This window comes from Dama dama, chromosome 22, assembly GCF_033118175.1.
Source record: "Dama dama isolate Ldn47 chromosome 22, ASM3311817v1, whole genome shotgun sequence".
Lineage (NCBI taxonomy): Eukaryota > Metazoa > Chordata > Mammalia > Artiodactyla > Cervidae > Dama > Dama dama.
Genome location: NC_083702.1, coordinates 30,767,425 through 30,789,198, shown reverse-complemented (window position 1 = coordinate 30,789,198; position 21,774 = coordinate 30,767,425). Strand labels below are relative to the sequence as shown.

Here is a 21,774-nt window from a genome sequence, read left to right as displayed (position 1 = left end):
TAATCTCTGGTCTTGTTCAGTGACGCAAATGGTGGCCACACCCCTTGACCAATAAGAAAAGGGTAGTACCTGCAATTGGTTGAAAGGACCGACCCGGAAGGGTGAATGCCCCCGGCTGGAGAGAAAGGAAAGCCTGGTGGCGGGAAGTTTTTTTTGGAGTGCGGCTGAAAGGGGTAAGTAGTAGACCTGAGTCAGGGGGGTCTTGGGGTCGGAGATCGAGGAGGAGGAATGTCTTCCTTAACTTCACCGAGAGGAAGTTCTGGGATAACCCTTGTTACCTCTTTGAAAGAGCTAACGTTCCTTTTCCTGGTAGATGGGGAAGGCCGGCTCACTTCCTTCCACCAATACGTTGGTGACGGAGATACAGGGGTCCTCGCACCTCTGATGGAACTCGGGCCTTTAGGGGCACGTTCTACTGCGGTCGGTCTCTTTATCACCAGCTTTTTCCAGGCAGGAGACTCGGTCACCATAGCCTTTTATTTGCAACCACTGTTTATTAGGAAAAGCCAGAGGGGACGCCTAAGCGTGACGGAGGGTTTTATTAAATTGCTGTTGCACCTAAACCCAGGTGGCGGAGAGAGGGTGTGTGTGTGTGTGTGTGTATGTGTGTATGTGATTGAGAGATAGAGAGAGAGAGAGAGAGATTTAGACTCTGGTACTTGGTGTCAAGTCCCCGATGCCGGGAAAGATTGAAGGCAGTAGAAGAGGGCTTCAGAGGATGAGATGACTGGACGGCATCACTAATGAACTTGGTCAAACTCTGGGAGATGGTGAGGGACAAGCAGGCCTGGCGTGCTGCAGTCCGTAGGATCGCAAAAAGTCAGATATGACTGGGCGACTGAACAACAGCAACATTTGATGTCAAGCATGCATGACTGACATGAGACCTTGTAAAGTATTTCCTGAGGATGCTACCAGAAGTTCAGATATAGCAGAAGTGAAACCACTGAATCATGGAAGTGGTAATTAGTAAAAGTTCATTGTGTATATGCCAAAAAGACAGTTTGCCAACCTAGAGCACTCAAATCAAAACATGGAATTAGGCTCAAGGCTATATAGTTAATATAAAAGAGCTTGTTTGGTAAGAGGGCATTGATTGTTTATTCTTTACACTGATTGGTTATATTAACATTTTCTTAAAAGATACAGAATTGGTTAGTGGTTACCTCATAGCAGTCTTGGGTAACAGTGGGAGTTGTGCTTCTGATTCCCAGAGGCAGAAACGCAAAGAGCCCCAGGTCAAGTTAGTCTTTCAAAATAAGCTAAATTAAGCTTTGTTTGTATGCCTATGTTGGTTTTGTCTGCAAAGGGAGTTTTCAAGGCTGATCTCCCTTTGTTTTGGATTTTAAACAATGTCTAGGTATACTTCTGACAGACTTGCTATACATAGCTCATTAATTTTTGAACATATATTCAGCTAGCTTTTGCTATTAAATCACATCATTTGGGGAAGGAGTTTATACGTTTTTTAAAAAATGATATGATCAAAGGAGTTGTTTAAAATAGTAGGGGGAAATGGTTGTAGGTTTGTAGATTACATTCTTTCATAAAAGTGGAGAAAGCCTCTGCTTTCAGTCTCAGCACACCTGTGTGCCTGGATGCTAAGTCCCGTTAGTTGTGTCCCAACTCTTTGTGACCCTATGGACCATAGCCCGTCAGGCTCCTCTGTCCATGGGGATTCTCCAGGCAAGAATACTGGAGTGGGTTGCCATGCCTTCCTCCTGGGGATCTTCCTGGCCCAGGGATTGAATCTGTATCTCTTACATCTCTTGTATTGGCACTAGTGCCGCCCTGAGCCTTCACTATCTGCAAGGCATTTTACTGGGCTACATGGATACAGAGGTGAAGAGACTCAGTCTCTACCCTGCTGGAGAATCTTACAGTCCAGAGAAGGAGAATTATATTTCCATGAAATGGTGACGGCGTGTTCATATAGATAAAGAATTAGAAGTCCTTGGTTTACTTCTCTACTTAAATAGCTTTTAGTGTTGTGACTCTTTCAAGCTTCTTAGCAAGTCACAGAAGATCTTACCTATTTTTCCAGCCTAGTGGTGGCTTCAGAATTCTACATGAGGCAGGGCATAGGGTGAGCAATTTGAATAAGGGTAGGGTGATGCTGAAGCTACCTTTGGAGACATTGACCTAGTTTCAGAAAATGTTGGTTGTCCATATCGGAGTTGGAAAAGGTGTTCTTGGAGGTTATGGATAAGCTAAATAAAGTTCCTCCAGACTCACCTCCTTTCACTTGCTTGTGTGTACTCTTAAGTGTTAACCATTCAGAAATATTTCTTAATACAAACCAGATTTTTCCCCACTTCTGAACTCTGTGTTCTCTCCATCTGAAATCTCATCCCTCTGTGGAATACCAATTCCTCTTTTAAAATTGAGCCTAAATTGTAACCCTTCAGAGCATTCATTCAGTAAAATGTTAAATGATTAATTTGAGTAGTTCGTTAATGGGTTTTGCTTCATCTGGGATATTTGAATCTATCCAACTTGCTATTTGTAAAATAGGTTCCACCATCCCAATTTTACAGATAGGGAAAGTGGCTGAGAGGAACAGATTGTTTTAAGTTTGCTAAAATCACACAATAACGTAGTGGTAAAGAGTTGACTCATTGGAAAAGACCCTGATGCTGGGACGGATTGGGGGCAGGAGGAGAAGGGGATGACAGAGGATGAGATGGTTGGATGGCATCACCGACTCGATGGACGTGGGTTTGAGTAAACTCCGGGAGTTGGTGATGGACAGGGAGGCCTGGTGTGCTGTGATTCATGGGGTCGCAAAGAGTCAGACACGACTGAGCAACTGAACTGAAGTGAACTGACTGAAAGCTGTTTAACCTCTAAGCTTTGCTCTTTTTTTGCAACTTCACTAAGTATTTGCTGGGTGTTTGTTAAATGTTTTTGGTGTCATACTTGTTGTTATATTTGTGTGACTTTGGTTACTTCTCTGAAATCTAGAGAATTCCCCATAAAAAGTAGAGTGGGAAGAACCATGTAGTATTGTTGAAAAGTCACTGCAGTATATAATCTACTTTCTAACATTTTTTGTGCTCAGTAATGACAGATTATCATTGAGCATTATCAACAGTACTGTTTTTAAGAAAACGTTGCTCTGATTTTTCTTTCACTTTTAGAGAGAAATTTGACTCTCCGGTTCAACTTTAGAATGGCATCCATTTCAGGTTAGTGGAGATTATTCCATGTTGTGGTTCATTCCGTTCTTTTTCTAACTGCGTGTTTTTCTCTGTCCCTTCCCCTCAGTTTTACTGTGAGTCTTAAACTGCTTTTAAAAAAAAGTTTTAGTAGGAATAAATAAAAATAAATTTAGAAAATATTTGTCTTAATAATTCCGATATTTTTCCAGATTTCTTTTTATTGTTGTAAAGTATATTTAAACTTACCATTTTAGCTACTTTTAAGCAGACAATCAAGAGCATTGCATGCATGGCATTATGTGCGTCTGCATTGTGTGCAACCATGGCCAGTACCCATCTCCAAAACTTTTCATCACTCCCCACTGAATGCCAAGAGTAGGTGCCTGGAAAAGGTAAAATGGATGTCTTTCTTTTATACTTTAAAAGTATTTTAAATAACACCACTTAAAACTTACCTTAAGGAAATAGTGGAAGAAGTACATAAAGCTCTTGGTTCAAAGATGGTCAATGCAACAGTGTACCCAGTGAACAATAACTTCCACTCCACCCCCTTCCCTGCAGCCCCTGGTAACATTCTGCTCTCTGTCTGGGACTTTCTGTCTGGGACTTTCTGTCTGGACTTCTAGGTACCTCATAGAAGTGGAATCATACAATATTTGTCCTTTTGTGTTGTCTTTGAGGTTCATCCGTTGGGTAGCATGTAACTTTGTAAGGCTGAGTAATATTCCACTCTATGGATATACCACCTTCTGTTTATCCACTTGTTTGTCAGGAGACATTTGAATTATTTCCCTTTTCAGCCTCTGTGAATAATGCAGGTGTGAACATCGGTGTACAAACATCTGTTTGAGCCTCTGCTTCCAGTTTTTGGGTGTATATACCTACAAGTGGGCTTCCCTCATAGCTCAGTCGGTAAAGAATTCTCCTGCTATGCAGGAAACCCAGGTTCTATTCCTAAGTCAGGAAGATCCCCTGCAGAATGAAATAGCAACCCACTCCAGTATTCTTGCCAAGAGAATCCCATGGACAGAGGAGCCTGGCAGGCTACAGTCCATGGGGTTGCAAGAGTCAGACACGACTTAGTGACTCAACCATCACCATACCTACAAGTGAAATCGCTGGATAACATGGTATTTCTGTGTTTAATTTTTGGAGGAACTGCCATACTGTTTTCCATAGTGGCTACACAATTTTACATTCCCACCATGCAATACATAAAAGTTCCAAGGAATGATATGTTTTTTGATAGCATTCTAGGAACCTAAGAAAATTATAAAGTAGAAAGTATAAATCACTAATAATGTTACTACTCAAATTAATACTGTACCATTTAGATGTATTATTTTCAACAAAATTTTTCACATATTTTACATAATGTTTGGTAATGTGATTCTTAAAAACATAATGTAGATAAAGAATATAGATGTAATATAAATTTTATGTTGTCAATATTCTGTTTTTAATACTGCTTTGTATTTTGTTGTTTTATAGTGGCATTAAAGAATTAACACTTTGAGTGTTGGTTTTGAACTTTTAGGCTGTCTCCATTTTTAAAATGTAAAAAAAGTTGCATTGAACATCTTTGAATCAAAAGGTTTGTGTACTTCTTTGATTATTTCCTTAAGATAAGTTCCTAAGTGGTATCATTTGAAATATTTTTAAAAAATACAAGAAAGATGTCTGTTTAACCTTTTCCAGGCAGCTACTCTTGGTATTTTTATGTGTTTCCTTGCATTGTTTGTTTTTATAAACTTGACCAGATCCTTTTGTGCTTATTAGTGAAGTTTTGCTGTTTATTCAGTTAAGAGGTGAATGGTAGGAGGGAGGAACTTACTCTATGGTTATTTTCCTGTTCTTTGTAGGATATAGTAAATATGACCTTAGCACTGACAGTGGAGAAACAAGATTAGTTTCTTAACTAACATTATATGAATGGTTTTCTTAAGTATGGAATCCTCCTCTCCACACCCCAAAACTTCACAATTTATTTAAATATAAATGTGAAAAAAATAGTGACATAGATTTTGTCTTCATCTCTCACAGCTTAATGATTCATACTAATAGCCTAAGGGTTAATAATAAATGGTAGCAATTTAAATTATATTAAATGCTAACCCAGATATTCTTCACTAAGAGACAAAAGTGTAGGTTTCATAGATGTTACCAAACCTTACTGTAGATGGTGACTGCAGCCATGAAATTAAAAGACACTTACTCCTTGGAAGGAAAGTTATGACCAACCTAGACAGCATATTAAAAAGCAGAGACATTACTTTGCCAACAAAGATCCGTTTAGTCAAGGCTATGGTTTTTCCAGTAGTCATGTATGGATGTGAGAGTTGGACTATAAAGAAAGCTGAGCACTGAAGAATTGATGCTTTTGAACTGTGGTGTTGGAGAAGACTCTTGAGAGTCCCTTGGACTGCAAGGAGATCCAATCAGTCCATTGTAAAGGAGATCAGTCCTGGGTGTTCATTGGAAGGACTGATGCTGAAGCTGAAACTCCAATACTTTGGCCACCTGATGCGAAGAGCTGACTCATTTGAAAAGACTCTGATGCTGGAGGACTTAAGGGCAGGAGGAGAAGGGGACGACAGAGGATGAGATGGTTGGATGGCATCACCGATTCAATGGACATGAGTTTGTGTAAACTCTGGGAGTTGGTGATGGACAGGGAGGCCTGGTGTGCTGCGGTTCATGGGGTCACAAAGAATCAGACACGACTGAGCGACTGAACTGAACTGAACCGAACCAAACCTTATCTCAGTTGAAATAGTTATTTTTGGATCACATCAGTGAGTTATTCTATTTAGTAAGACTTTACCCTTTCTCAGTAGGATGTGATTTTTTAAAAGTTATATATTTATTTATGGCTGCACTGGGTCTTTGTTGCTGCACAAGGGCTTTCTCCAGTTGTGGCCGGCAGGGGTGACTCTTCATTGTGGTGTGCGGTCTTCCCATTGTGCTGGCTTCTCTTGTTGCGGCTCCCAGGCCCTGGAGTGCGGGCTCAGTAGTTGTGGCGCATGGGCTTAGTTACCCTGAGGCGTGTGGAATTTTCCCAGACCAGGGATCAAACCTGTGTGCCCTGCATTGACCGGCAGACTCTCAACCTGTTGTGGACGACCGGAGAAGTCCCTGGGATATGATTTTAAAATAATCGAATAATGCCATAGATCAATTTTATTTAAGAAGAGATGATTAAATCATTGCTTTTACAATATTTCACCCCTTTCAACTAACCCACCTCTTCTTTTCTACCCACTTGTTAGCCTGTATTTGAAATGCCTCTGAAATTGCCTTCAGATAGTTTGTTGAGTTGGATTTGGTCGTTCCCTGGTGGTAAATCACTTCCCTTTCACTGTGGCCTTCAGTATGGGAGATCGCTAGAAACTGTCCTGCTTCTGAAGAATGGTACCTCCCTTTTCTCAGCTGTAAGCTTAGGGGCAGAATCCCTGCTCAATGCCATGTGCTCTTGAGATATAGTAATAAGCCCTCTTCGTGATGAATGATTGAAATCCTTCCCTTTTCAATCTTATCTCTCATACAGGTCACGTGTTGTCCGAGCTGGCGTTAGAGATGGTTATAGTTTTGAACAAAAACATTAAAAGACCTAGATTTGTTACAACTGGCTCTACTCTGTTATATTCTGAGTCAATCAGGACTTTGTCCAGGGTACAGTCATATTGACTTTGTAGCACAGGTTGACATTATTATCTCTGTTAGGTGGGATTCAATGAAAGAAGCAGAGGCACTGTGAGTGATAAGAGGGATTGACTGTAGGAATTCTTGGTGGCAATTTGGGAAGTGTTTGGGCTCTTTCTTTGTGTCTGTTGGCTGGCCTGGCGTCGGTGGTGCCAGTAGATAGGAAGAGAAGATGCTTCTGCCATGGGGATTCCCCAAACAGAATGCTCCCTCTGATGATGAACCTCATCGGAACCTGGACCAGTCTCTGGTTGCCTCAGAGCCTCCAGTCTAGGTGAGGCAGCACCTGTCACAGTGCTGGCATGCTTCCCTGAGTCACACACGATCTGGCTGAGTGTTCAGAGGAGCCCAAGGAGAACCAACAGGATCCGGAGGAACTGCGGGCACCTCTCTTTCCCCAAGGATATCTAGCAGCAGCTAGAATCGTGCCCAGCTGCTGCCCCATGCTGGAGAGGTCACCAGACCCGACCTTGCATTGCCCTTCTTAAATATGGAAAATATAGCTACTGCTTCACTTCCGCCTTCTAAAGCTCTGGCTCCCCAAGCTAACACAGCTCTCTCTTGTCCAAACAAATGTATGCTGATCCTCTCCCCTGAAGAGGACAGGAATTCTGTTTATTCATCTTTGGGTGATGCTCATTCCTCTTCTTGCTCAATCACATCCTCGGTGATTATCTTCTAACTTAAATCCTGAGATACAAAGTTAGTGACTGTTAACCCCTTTTGTTTTAAAATTTAGGGGAATGGGAGCCAGAAGCTCAGTCTATCCTTCCATTCATCAACTAACTAACCACCACCAAGAGAAATCCAAACTTGGCTTCTACAGGAATGTCAAAATAAAGGAGAAATGCTTAATAGCTCTTCCAGTTCTTGGGTCTCACCTGATCATGTGGTCATAGCTGTTATTTTCTGACTGCCTTTCAGCTTTCCATATCCCCTTGTCCTCAGCAAACAGCTCACCTGGTCGTGGGCCTTGCCTGGTGGCAGCCGCCTTAGCAGTTTGCTTGTGATGGGTTTTTGTGGTTTTCCATTAACTCTAAGCAGGGGATGTGGGAATACCAAAAGATAACCCTAGAGCAGGGATCCCCAACCTCTGGGATCGAATACCTGATGATCTGAGGTGGAGCTGATGTAATAATAACAGAAATAATGTGCACAATAAATGTGATACACTTGAATCATCCTGAAACCATACCCTTCCCCACCCCACCCTGGTCCTTGGAAAAACTGTCTTGCATGAAACCAGTCCCTGGTGCCAAAAAGGTTGGGGACCACTGCCCTGGAGGATCCCCCACATTCCAGACACACTGCTCCTCACCTCTGCAGTGTCATATAGCAGTCCAGTTTCCTTTAATAGTCAGGATCATTTGCCCCAGCCAGTCCAGTAACCCCTTTCTTTGCCTTTTGGTTTCCTGGCCATGAGGAATCCAAACTGGCCAAGTGGTAATCAACTTCCAATTAAATGGAAGCATTGCTTTTCCCCCTGGTAGAAGCAGTTCTAACTGGCCAATCTAGACTAGCAGAGTCCAAAGTTTCAGGGATGGGAAGCAAGCATTTCACTAGTGGATCACTAGGGGATAATAGGAGCCATGTTTCTGGCCCTGTTTCCCAGGCCCATGAGTCCTGGCTGTGTGAGGAATAGCACTAATCACTGTTTTGGTAGTAAGCACTCTTTATACTGCCTTCCACTTGGTCTTTCCTATCATAATAGTCCTTGCTCTTAGGTCAGGAAACCAGCCAGTTGCTGAATGCATGCATGCTAAGTTGCCTCAGTCATCTCCGACTCTTTGCGACCCTGTGGACCCTATGCCAGGCTCATCAGTCCCTGGGATTCTCCAGGCAGGAATACTGAATTGGGTTGCCATGCCCTCCTCCAAGGGATCTTCACTACCCAGGGATGGAACCTGTGTTCCACAGGTTTCACGTCTCCTGTGTCTCCTGCACTGGCAGGCGCGGTCTTTACCACTAGTGCCACCTGGGGGTATCTGCTCTAATTACACCTGCTGGAGCTGGGGAGGTAACCACAGAGTAGACCTCCTAGCCCCTTGTGTGATGCGCCTGAGCAGAACGGCATTGATCATCTGTTTTGCCCAAGTTCAGTCCATACTCTTAACTGGTGGGTCACCATGTCATTATAGTTCTCCAGGAATTACCAGATTACGGTTGCTGTCCAGGAACTTCTGAGAAGTTATTTTCCTTTTCCCAGTAAACAATTACCTTGATAAGTTTCTCTGGAGAAGGATAGCTTTACTGCATGAAGTTTTAGCTGTGTATGAGGGTCCTTTTTTAAAGGGCCCCAACCTCTACTTTACACAGGGAGCTTTGGATCTATAATTTGGCTCATTTCTGAGAACTGGTTGAAGGACTATGATTCTGTTGTGGTAATTCAAATCAGACATGTGTTCACCAGAATCAGGCCTTTGTACTCTGCCTGTGCAGATCACATAATCTATTTCTATTTCAGACTTCATGATCACCTAGCCAGTGCCAAAGATGTCTTTGAGTCAGACTGTTCTAATTGTTCCTTCTGCTTATTGCTCCTTCGGTTTCTCTGGTGGCTCATATGGTACAGAATCTGCCTGCAGTACAGGAGACCTGGTTGGGAAGATTCTTTGGAGAAGTAAATGGCAACCCACTCCAATATTCTTGCCTGGGAAATCCCATGGACAGAGGAGCCTGGCAGGCTCCATGGGGTCACAAAGAATTGGAAACGACTGAGTGACTTACACTTTCACTTTCTGTTGCCCATTTTGGCAACCACATCTGCCTTTCCTTTGGTCATGAATTGAATTGTTGACAGTTAGCCCTTGTGTCTTAGAAATCATCATTCTCATTGATTCAGGTAGTCTAGTTGAAAGGCAGTACTTCCCATGGTCATTCCTGGCTTACAGAGAACAGCCAACTCAGACCTCTTCAGGGATTCATTCCCCTCATGAATGCATTTCTTATGGGCTTGGAAAAAGGAGGGTCTCCTGGATCCTCCTGGGGGATTGCAGGGGAGTGGATGATCAACCACTCTAGCACTCCCATCTCCCTAAGCCTCGAGTTCTTCTCCTTTAGCGTATACCCAGAAAGTTCTAGCCTTTCCATTTCATTGGCATCTTCCCCTGTGTCATTCCATCCCAACTTTCTGATATTCATCTTTGGGGTCAGCTAAGTAAATAATTAGAGCCACTCCTGGCCACTATATTTAGTGTACTAAATCCAGAATTTCTTATTGAATCCACACCAGTAAATTAGGCTTCATTCACTATTGTGTATCCTTGGGCTTCCCCGGTGGCTCAGACTGTAAAGAGTCTGCCTGCAGTGCAGGAGACCCAGCTTCAATTCCTGGGTTGGGGGAGATCCCCTGGAGAAGGGAATGACAACCTACTCCAGTATTCTTGCCTGGAGAATGGCGAGGAGCCTGGCAGGCTGCAGTCCATGGGGTGACAGAGAGTCAGACGTGACTGAGCACAGGAGGAACTGACTTCTGCCCCATGTTGGCCAAGGTGAGCCAGCATATTGGCTCCAAGGTGAGCTGCGGCAGCGCCTGACCTCATGTCGACTTTAAACCTGGCTGCCGTTTCATTTCCACCTTCCAAATCCCAGACAGACGTCACTGGTGGCCAGCCCTAAACCTGGATCACACAAGCAGTTGATAGAATACAAAAACACTGGAGCATCCTATTTTAACTCATAACCATAAGATTTTATCTCATGGGAAGACATTAAAACTGGACACTGATTAAAGCAGGCAGATGTTTAGAAAGCAGCAAGGATGTTTGTAAAATTTTCTAGCTTCCACTGATGTAAAAGAAACTCTCATTTTGACTTTAATATTTGGATTGTTTGGTATCATATGTTAAGGCTTCTTTATAAATTACCATGCTGGCCTTGCAGTGCCAATTTTAGTAGCACACTTGATTTCTCTTTTTACTGATACGTCGTCTTGTTTATAATCACCAGCTCCTTACCATGTCACAGTATGAACCCAAATACAAATGTTTTTGTAAAATGATAGCTAAGTAGTTAGGGGATTACTTTTAGATAACTTCCTCTTGCTTTAAAGTCTAGTCATTTTACTGAAGTGATTTAGAAGATTGTTGGACCACTGTCCTGCAACATGATTTTTGTTACTGTTTGGTTGCTCAGTTGTGTCTGACTCTTTTGTGACTGCATAGATTGTAGCCCACCAGGCTCCTCTATCCATGGGATTTTTCCAGGCAAGAGTACTAGAGTGGTTTGCCGTTTCCTCTTCCAGGGGATCTACCCAACCCGGGGACTGAACCCACGTCTCTTGAATTGGCAGGTGGATTTTTTTACTGCTGAGCCACCTGGGAAGCGCACCGTGGTAAAATTAATAATTTTTATTTATTAAGGTTAAGTTAAGTTAAGCTCTGCTGTGTTAAGTTAAGCTTTGCTGTGTTAAGAACTTTCAAAATTCTGTCTCATTTAATTTTGTATAGCAATACTGTGAAAGCTAGGTATTATCCCCACTTTACAGGTAGGGATTTTGAGGCTCAGTTAAGTATAAGGTACTTAGCTTGAGGTCGCTCAGCCAGTGAGAGGAAGACCTAAGATATACCTCCTGTCTGGGTGGCTCCAAAACGTGCACTTAACCACTCTTCTAGACTACTCTTCAGTTTATACAGTTGATAGTGAGGAATACCGAGAAAATCAATCATAAGGAAACCTAAAATTGTGATTAATTCTGTCTGGTCATTGTATCTTTTTTCTTCCCTTGTAGCTCTGAGTGAGGAACTGGATTCTGTAACGAGTGAGCTACATGCAGTAGACATTCAAATCCAGGAACTTCTGGAAAGGCAGCAGGAGCTCATTCAGAAAAAAAATGTACTAACGAAGAGAATAAAACTGTGTTTAGAGGGCTCCGATGCTGGGGAGAGCAGTGAATGTGATTCTTCACCTGCCTCTTGGAATAAAGAAGGTTTGCTCTCTTTTTTTTTTCTTTGCTAGTTTTGTTTTCTCTTGTTTCTTTGAACTGGAGTTGAATCATTGTGTTTGGGTCAGTGCTTTTCAGTAGTTTAGAAGTGAAACTGACCATTCCTTAAGTGGCAAGAGAACTAGTAGGCAGACCATCCTTTACCCACGACCTTTTAAAATGAAAGCCTTTATTATTCAGATCAAATATGTTTCCAACCGCATTAATCTGTGCTTGGAGAAAGATATTTATTTAACTCAATTTTTTTAGTTGTAACGAGAAGAAATTAAACAAGAAAAAAATTCAGACTCCTCATTAAAGTCTAGTTCATTCTCCTCCCCTAGTGAACAAATCTTCCTTGATTCAGGATCTTGCCAAACAACTTGTTTATCATTAATTTAGAATAGTGTATCTCTTGACAGAATTGCAGCGCTTTCTGGGCTTTGTTGTCCAGTGTTGTCCACTTTTTAAACAAGATATTGACACCAAAAAGTCCATATAATTGTTAACTTTGGTTCATGGTATTTGAGGTTTCTGATACTGTGAATTCCCTGACCGACATTCAGACTATTTATCAAATACCTGACTACCTTTCTCCTCTGTGTAGTTTATTTCTCACTGGCAAATGTTGTCATTTTATTCTGACATACTTTTTCTTATGATATATCATTAAATTTGGTTTTGCTTAGCTTTGTGAATTAAACTGATCTCAAAACTATTATTACAAAAATTAAATTATCAATAGTATTAAAAGTCTTATATATTCATCGGATTCTTCTCTATTATAGAAGCAGTCACTCACATTTGTGTCTCATTTATAATTCTAAATAGTTCTACCTAACTTGTTTTTCTCTTTCTAGATTTTCCATGGTCTGGTAAAGTTAAAGATGTTCTACAAAATGTCTTTAAACTGCAGAAGTTCAGGCCACTTCAGCTCGAAACTATTAACGTCACAATGTCTGGAAAGGAGGTATTTCTCGTTATGCCTACAGGAGGGGGAAAGAGCTTATGCTACCAGTTACCAGCATTGTGTTCAGATGGTGGGTATTAATAAACATCAATTCTAAGGTGAAGAAACATCATTTCTATGAATATATTTTTAAGTCTTAAAAAAATATTTTTAACCATGTATTTGCCAAAATCAACTGCATGTTTTTGTTTGTCTCTTCACTAATAGACATTTAATGGGGAAGGAACTGGCAACCCATTCCAGTATTCTTGCCTGGAAAATTCCATGGACAGAGGATCCCTGGAGGGCTACAGTCCATGGGGTTGTACAGAGTCGGACACAACTGAGCGCACGCATGAATAGATATTTAAAGTGTTCACTTAGAGAGGATATGTTAAAGACAGAGTAGTTCATTCTTCTATCTGATTCCTGAAACATCCTTGAAAAGCATGTTGTAGGAGGAGAAGCCCTAGAAGAGGAATCATTAGGCTTGGAGTCGAGCCCCAGGTCCTTGTGGAGTGTCAGCTGTGGTCTTAGACCCGGAAGGTACTGGAGTCAGCAAATGTGCGTGGTCCTTGATTTTCAGAGGACTCACGGTGCCCGGCGGTGCTCTCGCACACCTTAATGTCCGTGACAGCCAGCCGGGAATCTGATCAACATGTTTACTATGAGACCCAGATCGTGCGTTTCTAACAGGCTCTTGGGTGATGCTGCTGCTGCTGTCTGAGGACCACTGGGGTACAGAGCAGGTCAGCATGCTTTTCCTTGGAGAGCCAGGCAGTACCTGTGAGAGCCTGTGTGGCCTGCAAGGTCTCTGCTGACTACTGAACGGCCATTGTAGCAGGAAAGCAGCCACAGATGACAGGTAAAGGCATGGCCCTGGCTGTGTTCCAGTCAAACTTTCTTTACAAAAACAAGCAACCAGCCCTTAGTTTATTGACCCCTGGTCTAGAGAATACAGGTTACTTGCAAGCCATTAAGAGTTTTGTGATAAAGGTTTTAATAGGGAATTAAGTCAGTGCAAAGATCTGGTCTAGGGGTTTTAGGGAAGGCTGTCTTGAGGAAGTGGAATTTTTTATTTTATTTTTTTCATTGAAATATAGTTGATTTACAATGTTGTGTTAATTTCAAGTGTACAGCAAAGTGGTTGAGTAATACCCATATATGTATGTATATTCTTTTTCAGATTCTTTTCCTTTAATGTTATTTTAAAATATTGAGTATAGTTCCCTGTGCTATACAATAGGTCCTTGCTGGTTATCTATTTTCTATATAGTTCTGTGTATCTTTTAATCCTAAACTCCTAATTTATCCCTCCCCTCCCCTTTCTCCTTTGGTAACCTTAAGTCTGGTTTCTATGTCTGTGGGTCTATTTCTGTTTCGTAAATAAGCTCATTTGTATCATTTAAAAAAAATTTTTTTTAGTCTCCATATAACTGATATCATATGACATTTGTCTTTGGCTTATTTCACTTAGTCTGATGTTGCTGCTGATGGCATTATTTTATTCCCTTTTGGCTGAGTAATAGTCCACTGTGTATATATGTGTGTGTGTTTGTGTCTGTGTGTGTGTGTGTATGGAAGTAGTATTTGAGCTGAAAGCTAAAGGATAAGCAGGCACGAAAAGGACAGAAGAGGAAGGAAGAATGTTCATGCAGGGGAGCAGGATTTGTGAGGGCCCAAAAGTGAGACAGAGGAGAGTGATACAGCTGATTTACAGCTCAGCATTCAAAAAACTAAGATCATGGCATCCGGTCCCATCACTTCATGGCAAATAGAAGGGGAAGAAGTGGAAGCAGTGACAGGTTTTCTCTTCTTGGGCTCCAGAATCACTGCAGATGGTGATTGCAGCCATGAAATTAGAAGACACTTGCTTCTTGGAAGGAAAGCTATGACGAACCTAGGCAGTGTATTAAAAAGCAAAGACATTCCTTTGCTGACCAGTGTCTGTGTATTCAAAGCTATGGTCTTTCATCTGACAGTAGTCATGTGCAGATGTGAGAGTTGGACCATAAAAAAGGCTGAGCGCTAAAGAATTGATGCTTTCGAATTGTGGTACTGGAGAAGACTTTTGAGAGTCCCTTGGACTGCAAGGAGATCAAATCCTAAAGGAAATCAACCCCAAATATTCATTGGAAGGACTGATGCTGGAACTGAAACTCTAGTTTCAGCTGACATGAATGGCTGATGTGATCTGGCCACCTGATGTGAACAGTGACTCATTGGAAAAGACCCTGATGCTGGGAAGGATTGAAAAGGAAAGGAAAAGGAAAAGAGAGTGGCAGAGGATGAGATGGTTGGATGGTATCACTGACCCAATGGACAGGAACTTGGCCAAACTTTGGGAGATAGTGAGGGACGGGCAGGCCTGTTATGCTGCAGTCCATGGACAGCACTCCTGGTGTGTCTTCAAAGAGTCAGACGCGACTTAATGACTGAACAACAACAACATAGAGTGAGAAACTGTGGTATATACTCAGTAACCTGGCAGGGAGAGAGTGCCAAGACATGCTGAAAGAGTCTTTAAAGATATTTTTAAAACTTCCTTCTATGAGTGGAAAGCTATGAAGGGTCTTAAACAGGTGAGAAACTTGTCAGAAGGATAATTCCAGCAGATGGAGGAATTCCAGAAATATTTAGAAGGTAGGTTCAGCAGGATTCAGTACTCATTAGATACAGGGCTAGAAGAAGAGATAGTCCAGCTGTCCAGATTTCAGGCTGGGACAGATGGGGTGAAGTTATTTGCTGAAATAGGGTACACTGGAGAAAGAACTTATTTGGAAATGGAGAGAGAGGGAAGGTGATGAATTTAATTTGGGGTCTGTTGAATTAATGATGCCCCCAAGACATATAGGTAGAATTGTCCTCTGAGTTTGAGTGGAAAGGTTGGGTCTGAGTGATCTGAGGTTGCTGAGTCTGAAGCTCTTAGAGTGGAAATGGCTCTTGTAGTGAATTGTATCATCCAGACCAGTGTGAGAGAAGAGGGCCCAGAACAGAAACCAGAACACCAAGAGTTTAGGGATAAACAGAGAATGAGGGCCTGCAGAGAAGGCTAAGATAGAGTAGCAAAGTGGAGGAGGCTAGTCTGGAGATTGTGGTGTTATTAGAAGCGCAGAGAAGGGAGTACTTCAAACAGGGACTGGTTAACAGTGATGACTGCTGGCACAAGGTCAGATAAAATAAAGACATGGAAGTTCCAGTGGATTTAGTAACACAGGACTCATCTATGACCTTGGCTAGAGCAGCTTCAACAAAATGGATGGGTGGAAACCAAATAGCAATTGGTTGGGAGTGAGTAGGAGTGAGGAAGAGGAGCCCAGTGAAAGAGACACTCTAGGGAGAGAATTGCTATGAAGGGAAAAAGCCAAGGAGCCCTGAATTAGGTGCCCATTTTTTCTTTATATTTCAGAGAGACTTGACCATATTTGATCAAGTCTCTATATTTGAAAAGCTGATGCTTTTGAACTGTGGTGTTGGAGAAGACTCTTGAGAGTCCCTTGGACTGCAAGGAGTTCACACCAATCCATCCTGAAGGAAATCAGTCCTGAATGTTCATTGGAAGGACTGATGCTGAGGCTGAAACTCCAATACTTTGGCCACCTGATGAGAAGAACTGACTCATTGGAAAAGACCCTGATGCTGGTAAAGATTAAAGGTGGGAGGAAAAGGGGATGACAGAGGATGAGATGGTTGGATGGCATCACCGACTCAAGGGACATGAGTTTGAGCAATCTCCGGGAGTGGGTGATGGACAAGGAAGCCTGGTGTGCTGCAGTCCATAGGGTTGCAAAGAGCCTGACATGACTGAACTGAACTGACCATATTTAAATACAGTGAGAAGGTACCAGTAAAAAGGGAGAAAGTGAAAATACAGCAGAGAGGACTAGTTGAGAGGGTGAAATCCATGATAAGGTCTTAATCTGAATATATTTTTGAAACTGGTCTGCTCTCTGCCCCAGGTTGTTTTAAGGAACAAACTATGGAAACATAAGACCGCACGATTTTAGCAATCTAAATAGCTCTGTTAGCTGTGAACAATTTCACTTCTCACAGAAAGGGGATTTATTACCAGAACTTGAGTCAGTCAATAAACTGTTAACTGATTTCTGCTCAGACTGAATTAATCTTGTGCAGTAAGTGGATAGATACTCATGTAACTATCATTCTGGATGATACAAGGTGCTATGTTTGCTTTGGAAAGCTTTTTTTTTTTTTTTAAGAAAATTATTTATTTATTTGGCTCTGCTGGTCTTAGCTATAGTATGTGGGATTTTTTTTTTTTTTTTTTCAGTTGCAGCATGCAGGTTCTAGTTCCCTGACCAGGGCTTGAACCTGGAGCCCTTGCATTGGGAGCACAGTCTTAACCACTGGACCACCAGGGAAGTCCCTAGAAAGCTTTTTTTTAGTGAAGTATAGTTGATTCACAGTGTTGTTATTTTCCACTGTACAGCAAAGTGATTCACTTTTTCATATACACACACACACACATCTTTTTTTAATATTCTTTTCTGTTGTAGTTTATCATAGAGCTTTTTTCATTGTTTCTTTTCATTGGAGTATAATTGCTTTACATTGCTGTGTTAGTTTCTCCTGTACAACAAGCTTTGGAAAGCTTCAGAATAACTTTTTCCTGATGTAACTGGATAGCATATGACTTGATTTATGTGATTTTACTGAGGTTACCAATACTGATTGTCAAGAATGATAGTAAGTTCAAAATGATAATATATCTCCATGTTTTTATAGGACTAGATAAGGTGAGAGTTTTCCATATAACTTATGTCTATTTGGCTTATCATTTATTCATATTTACTTCCTGTAATAATGAAGGTAAGAAATAGGTGGTATATTGCCAAAGCTGCTTTGAAAATCAGTCTGAATTGGTGGGCAGGGCCACAAGTTATAGTCAGTTCAGTTCAGTCTCTCAGTCGTGTCTGACTCTTTGTGACCCCATGGACTGCAGCACGCCAGGCCTCCCTGTCCATCACCAACTCCCGGAGTTTACTCAAACTCATGTCCATTGAGTCAGCGGTGCCCTCCAACCATCTCATCCTCTGTCATCACCTTCTCCTCCTGCCTTCAGTCTTTCCCAGCATCAGGGTCTTTTCAAATGAGTCAGCTCTTTGCATCAGGTGGCTGAAGTATTGGAATTTCAGCTTCAACATCAGTCCTTCTAATGCACATTCAGGACTGATTTCCTTCAGGATGGACTGGTTGGATCTCCTTGCAGTCCAAGAGACTCTCAAGAGTCTTTTCCAACACTACAGTTCAAAAGCATCAATTCTTCAGTGCTCAGCTTTCTTTATAGTCCAGTTTTCACATCCATACATGACTACTGGAAAAACCGTAGCTTTGACTAGACGGATCTTTGTTGGCAAAGTAATGTCTCTGCTTTTTAATATGCTGTGTAGGTTGGTCATAACTTTTCCTCCAAGGAGCAAGCATCTTTTAATTTCATGGCTGCAGTCAACCATCTGTAGTGATTTTGGAGCTCCCCAAAATAAAGTCTGCCACTGTTTCCCCATCTATTTGCCATGAAGTGATGGGACCAGATGCCATGATCTTAGTTTTCTGAATGTTGAGTTTTAAGCCAGCTTTTTCACTCTCCTGTTTCATTTTCATCAAGAGGCTCTTTAGTTCTTTGCTTTCTGCCATAAGGGTGGTGTCATCTGCATATCTGAAGTTACTGATATTTTCCCCTCCAATCTTGATTCCAGCTTGTGCTTCATCCAGCCCAACATTTCTCATGATGTTCTCTGCATATAAGTTAAATAAGCAGGGTGACAATAAACAGCCTTGATGTACTCCTTTCCCTATTTGGAGCCAGTCTGTTGTTCCATGTCCAGTTCTAAGTGTTGCTTCCTGACCTACATACAGATTTTTCAAGTTACAGTAAAGAAGGTAAATGGTTGAAACTCACTTTGGTGGTGGTATGACATTTAAGATGGATTTCTTTCTTTTTTAGGTTTTACCCTTGTGATTTGCCCACTAATCTCCCTTATGGAAGACCAGTTAATGGTTCTGAAACAATTAGGAATTTCAGCTACCATGTTAAATGCTTCTAGTTCTAAGGTATGCTCCTGTGGCTTTTATTGTATTTTATTTTTAATTTATACTCTTCAGTGAAGTAGGAACCTTAGCTACAATTTGAGTTGCTTATAAAAGAAAAAACTGGTAACTTTATGTTGGAGTAAAAAATAACCACGCATAGATCAGGCTAGCCCACTGCTTATTTTGTATGGTGTGTGAGCTCAGATTAGTTTCAGTAGTTTTAAATGGTTAAAAAAAAAGTCAGCAGTGGAATTTTCCTGGCAGTCCCAGTGGTTAAGACTCTAACTTCCACTGCAGAAGGCACAGTTTTGATCCCTGGTTTGGGAACCAAGATCCTGCATGCCGTATGGTATGGCAAAAAAATAAAATCAAAAGAAAGAATAGTATTTTGTGAAGTGTGAAAATTATATGAAATTCAGATTTCAGTGACCATAAATAAAGTTTTATTGGAACAGAACCATGCTGGTTCTTTTATGTGTTGCCTCTGATTGTTTTCACCCTGTGACGACAGAGTTGACTAGTTGTGATATGGACTACAACACCTAATGTTTACTATCTAGCACTTTACAGAAGGTTTGCTGACTTGTTTCATAGTATCCATTCTAAAACAGTGAGGAAGAATTTCTGATTATGGGATATAATTAAATACAAAAAATGAATTAGAAACAAGATGCCCAACCTTGTGGAATTTCTTGTTAGGAACTGGACTCTTTTACCTTTATCTGTACAATAAAGCATTTCCCAGGTGTTCTTTTTTAAAAAGCATATTATTAAAAATTTTCAAAATATACAAAAATAGAATAGTATAAAAACTGTTAAGTAGCTTTCACAGTTATCAACATATGGCCAGTTTTTTTTTCATCTGTATACCCCCAATTTCCCTCCCTGCCCACCCCTGGTTTATTTATTTGAGACAAGTACCAGACATCATACCATTTCAGTTGTAACTTCTTCAGTATTTATCTCTAACATTTAAAAAAAAAATAACTAAAAAATATAACTAAATGCCATTATCACATCTAAAAATTTAGTATTAGTTCCTTAAAACCATCAAATAAAAATACTCAGGTTTCTGTCTCATCAAATGTTATTATCTGTTTAAAATCATGGTCCAAATTCATGCATTATGCTGTATTGGTTGATATATCCATGCGTGCATGCATGCTATGTCACTCAGTCATGTCTGACTCTGTGCGACCCCATGGACAACAGCCTACCAGGCTCCTCTGTCCACGGGATTCTCTAGGCAAGAATACTGGAGTGGGTTGCCATTTCCTTCTCCAATAGGTTCCCTTTATTTCTTGTTTGTTTCCTGTGCAATTATTGTTTAGGTTTTTGTTTTTTGGGTTTTTTTGGTCCTTAAGTTTCCTATATTCTGTCTCTTCCTGATTGTATCCTTGTGATGTTTTTCCACTTGTTACTTTTAGTTAGTCTAAAAGTTGACTGAATTTGGGCTTTTTTTTTTTTTTTCTGTAAGAGTATATTTACTCCTGGTATCACTCAGGAGGTATTTAACACCTGGTTATTTTTCGTGTGTGTGATGTTAGTTCGATCAGTGGGGTCACCTTATGTCTGCCTGCTCTATAATTATCAAGTTCTCGATCATCTTTTCATTTAATGGCTTTTAGTAGCCACTGATAATAATTGCCTACCTTATAGCGTTATTTAATTATGGGGTAATAAAATGGTGATTTCTAATTCTCACTTCTTAAATTAGCTAGATTTTTCCTGTAAAAAAGAACTTTTTCCTTATTAACTCTTTGCAGATTGAAAGTTCTTTCTCTTTCTTTGGGGCTTCCCTGGTGGCTCAGATGGTAAAGAATCTGCCTGCAGTACAGGAGACCCCAGTTAAATCCCTAGCTCAGGAAGATCCCCTGAAGAAGGGAATACCCACGCCAGTATTCTTGCCTGGAGAATTCCATGGACAGAGGAGCCTGGCAGGCTACAGCCGCTGACAATAATTGCCTACCTTAGAGCATTATTTAATTAGGGGGTTATGAAAAGGTGATTTCTAATTCTCACTTCTTAAATTAGCTAGACTTTTTCTGTAAAAAAGGACCTTTTCCTTATTTATTCTTTGAAGATTGAAAGTTCTTTCCCTTTCTTTAACCAGTTTTCATTATGGAAATGAAATTTCAAGTATTATGGAAAGAGTTGGTTTTCCAGCATTCTCCAAAGGTGGTCAATAAATTCTTTTTTTTTTTCCCAAGTATCATTTTAAACCTATGGATTTTTAACATGTTTGATGTCTTTCCATCCATGGTTATTATTATTCTTTTTAATGTTGAAGTAGTCCCATGTTTGGGTAGTGAGAGTTTATTTAATTTGGCCCTTAGGTCTAACTCCTAGCTTTTGAGTCTGGTTTCTTTTCTAAGATAACGTCATGCTCATTTTGTGTATTTCTTCCCAGACCTGAAATCAGCCATGTCTTCAAGAAGTTCTGGTTCTTCTAGTCTTTCCCAAATAGTTTTAATTTATTTAAACTCTTGTGTCATTTTAAGTGCTTTCTAGTTCACCAAAATGAATCTATGAAGAACACTGCCTTCTCATACTGCACTTTTTTAAAATTGAAAAAGAGAGTAATAATAATGGAAAGTACAGTTGGCCCCTGAACAACATGAGGGTTAGGGGCCCTAACTGTCCACACAGTCAAAAGTCTGCGCTTAACTTACAGTCAGCCTTCCACATTCAGGGATTCAACTAGTTGTGGATCACGTGGTACTGTAGTCTTTACTACTGAAAAAAATCTGCATGTAAGTGCACCCAGGCAGTTCAAATTGCAGGTGGCTCAGTGATAAAGAATCCATCTGCCAATGTAGGAGACATGGGTTCCATCCCTGGGTTTGGGAAGATCCCCTGGAGGAGGAAATGGCAACCCGATCCAGTATTCTTGCCTGGGAAATCCCATAGAGAGAGGATCCTGGCGGGCTAGCGTCCACAGGGATCAAAAAGAGTCAGACAAGACTGGGTGACTAAGCATCCTTTTCTCA

General features: G+C 41.0%; 1 protein-coding gene across 2 annotated transcripts in view; it reads left to right on the top strand.

The window, feature by feature from the left end:
- The first annotated feature begins 91 nt into the window (after window positions 1-91).
- Window positions 92-21,774, top strand: part of RECQL (RecQ like helicase) — a 34,105-nt gene continuing 12,422 nt past the window's right edge. Inside the window, exons 1-5 of one of the 2 annotated variants that reach the window (XM_061125107.1) lie at window positions 92-173; window positions 3,141-3,188; window positions 11,593-11,790; window positions 12,645-12,824; window positions 18,699-18,805. In XM_061125107.1, the coding sequence (XP_060981090.1) occupies window positions 3,173-3,188; window positions 11,593-11,790; window positions 12,645-12,824; window positions 18,699-18,805 (501 nt within the window). In that variant the 5' untranslated portion in view covers window positions 92-173; window positions 3,141-3,172. Of the gene's footprint in view, window positions 174-3,140; window positions 3,189-11,592; window positions 11,791-12,644; window positions 12,825-13,463; window positions 13,599-18,698; window positions 18,806-21,774 lie in introns of those variants that run through there. The other variant, XM_061125108.1, reaches the window with a different exon arrangement.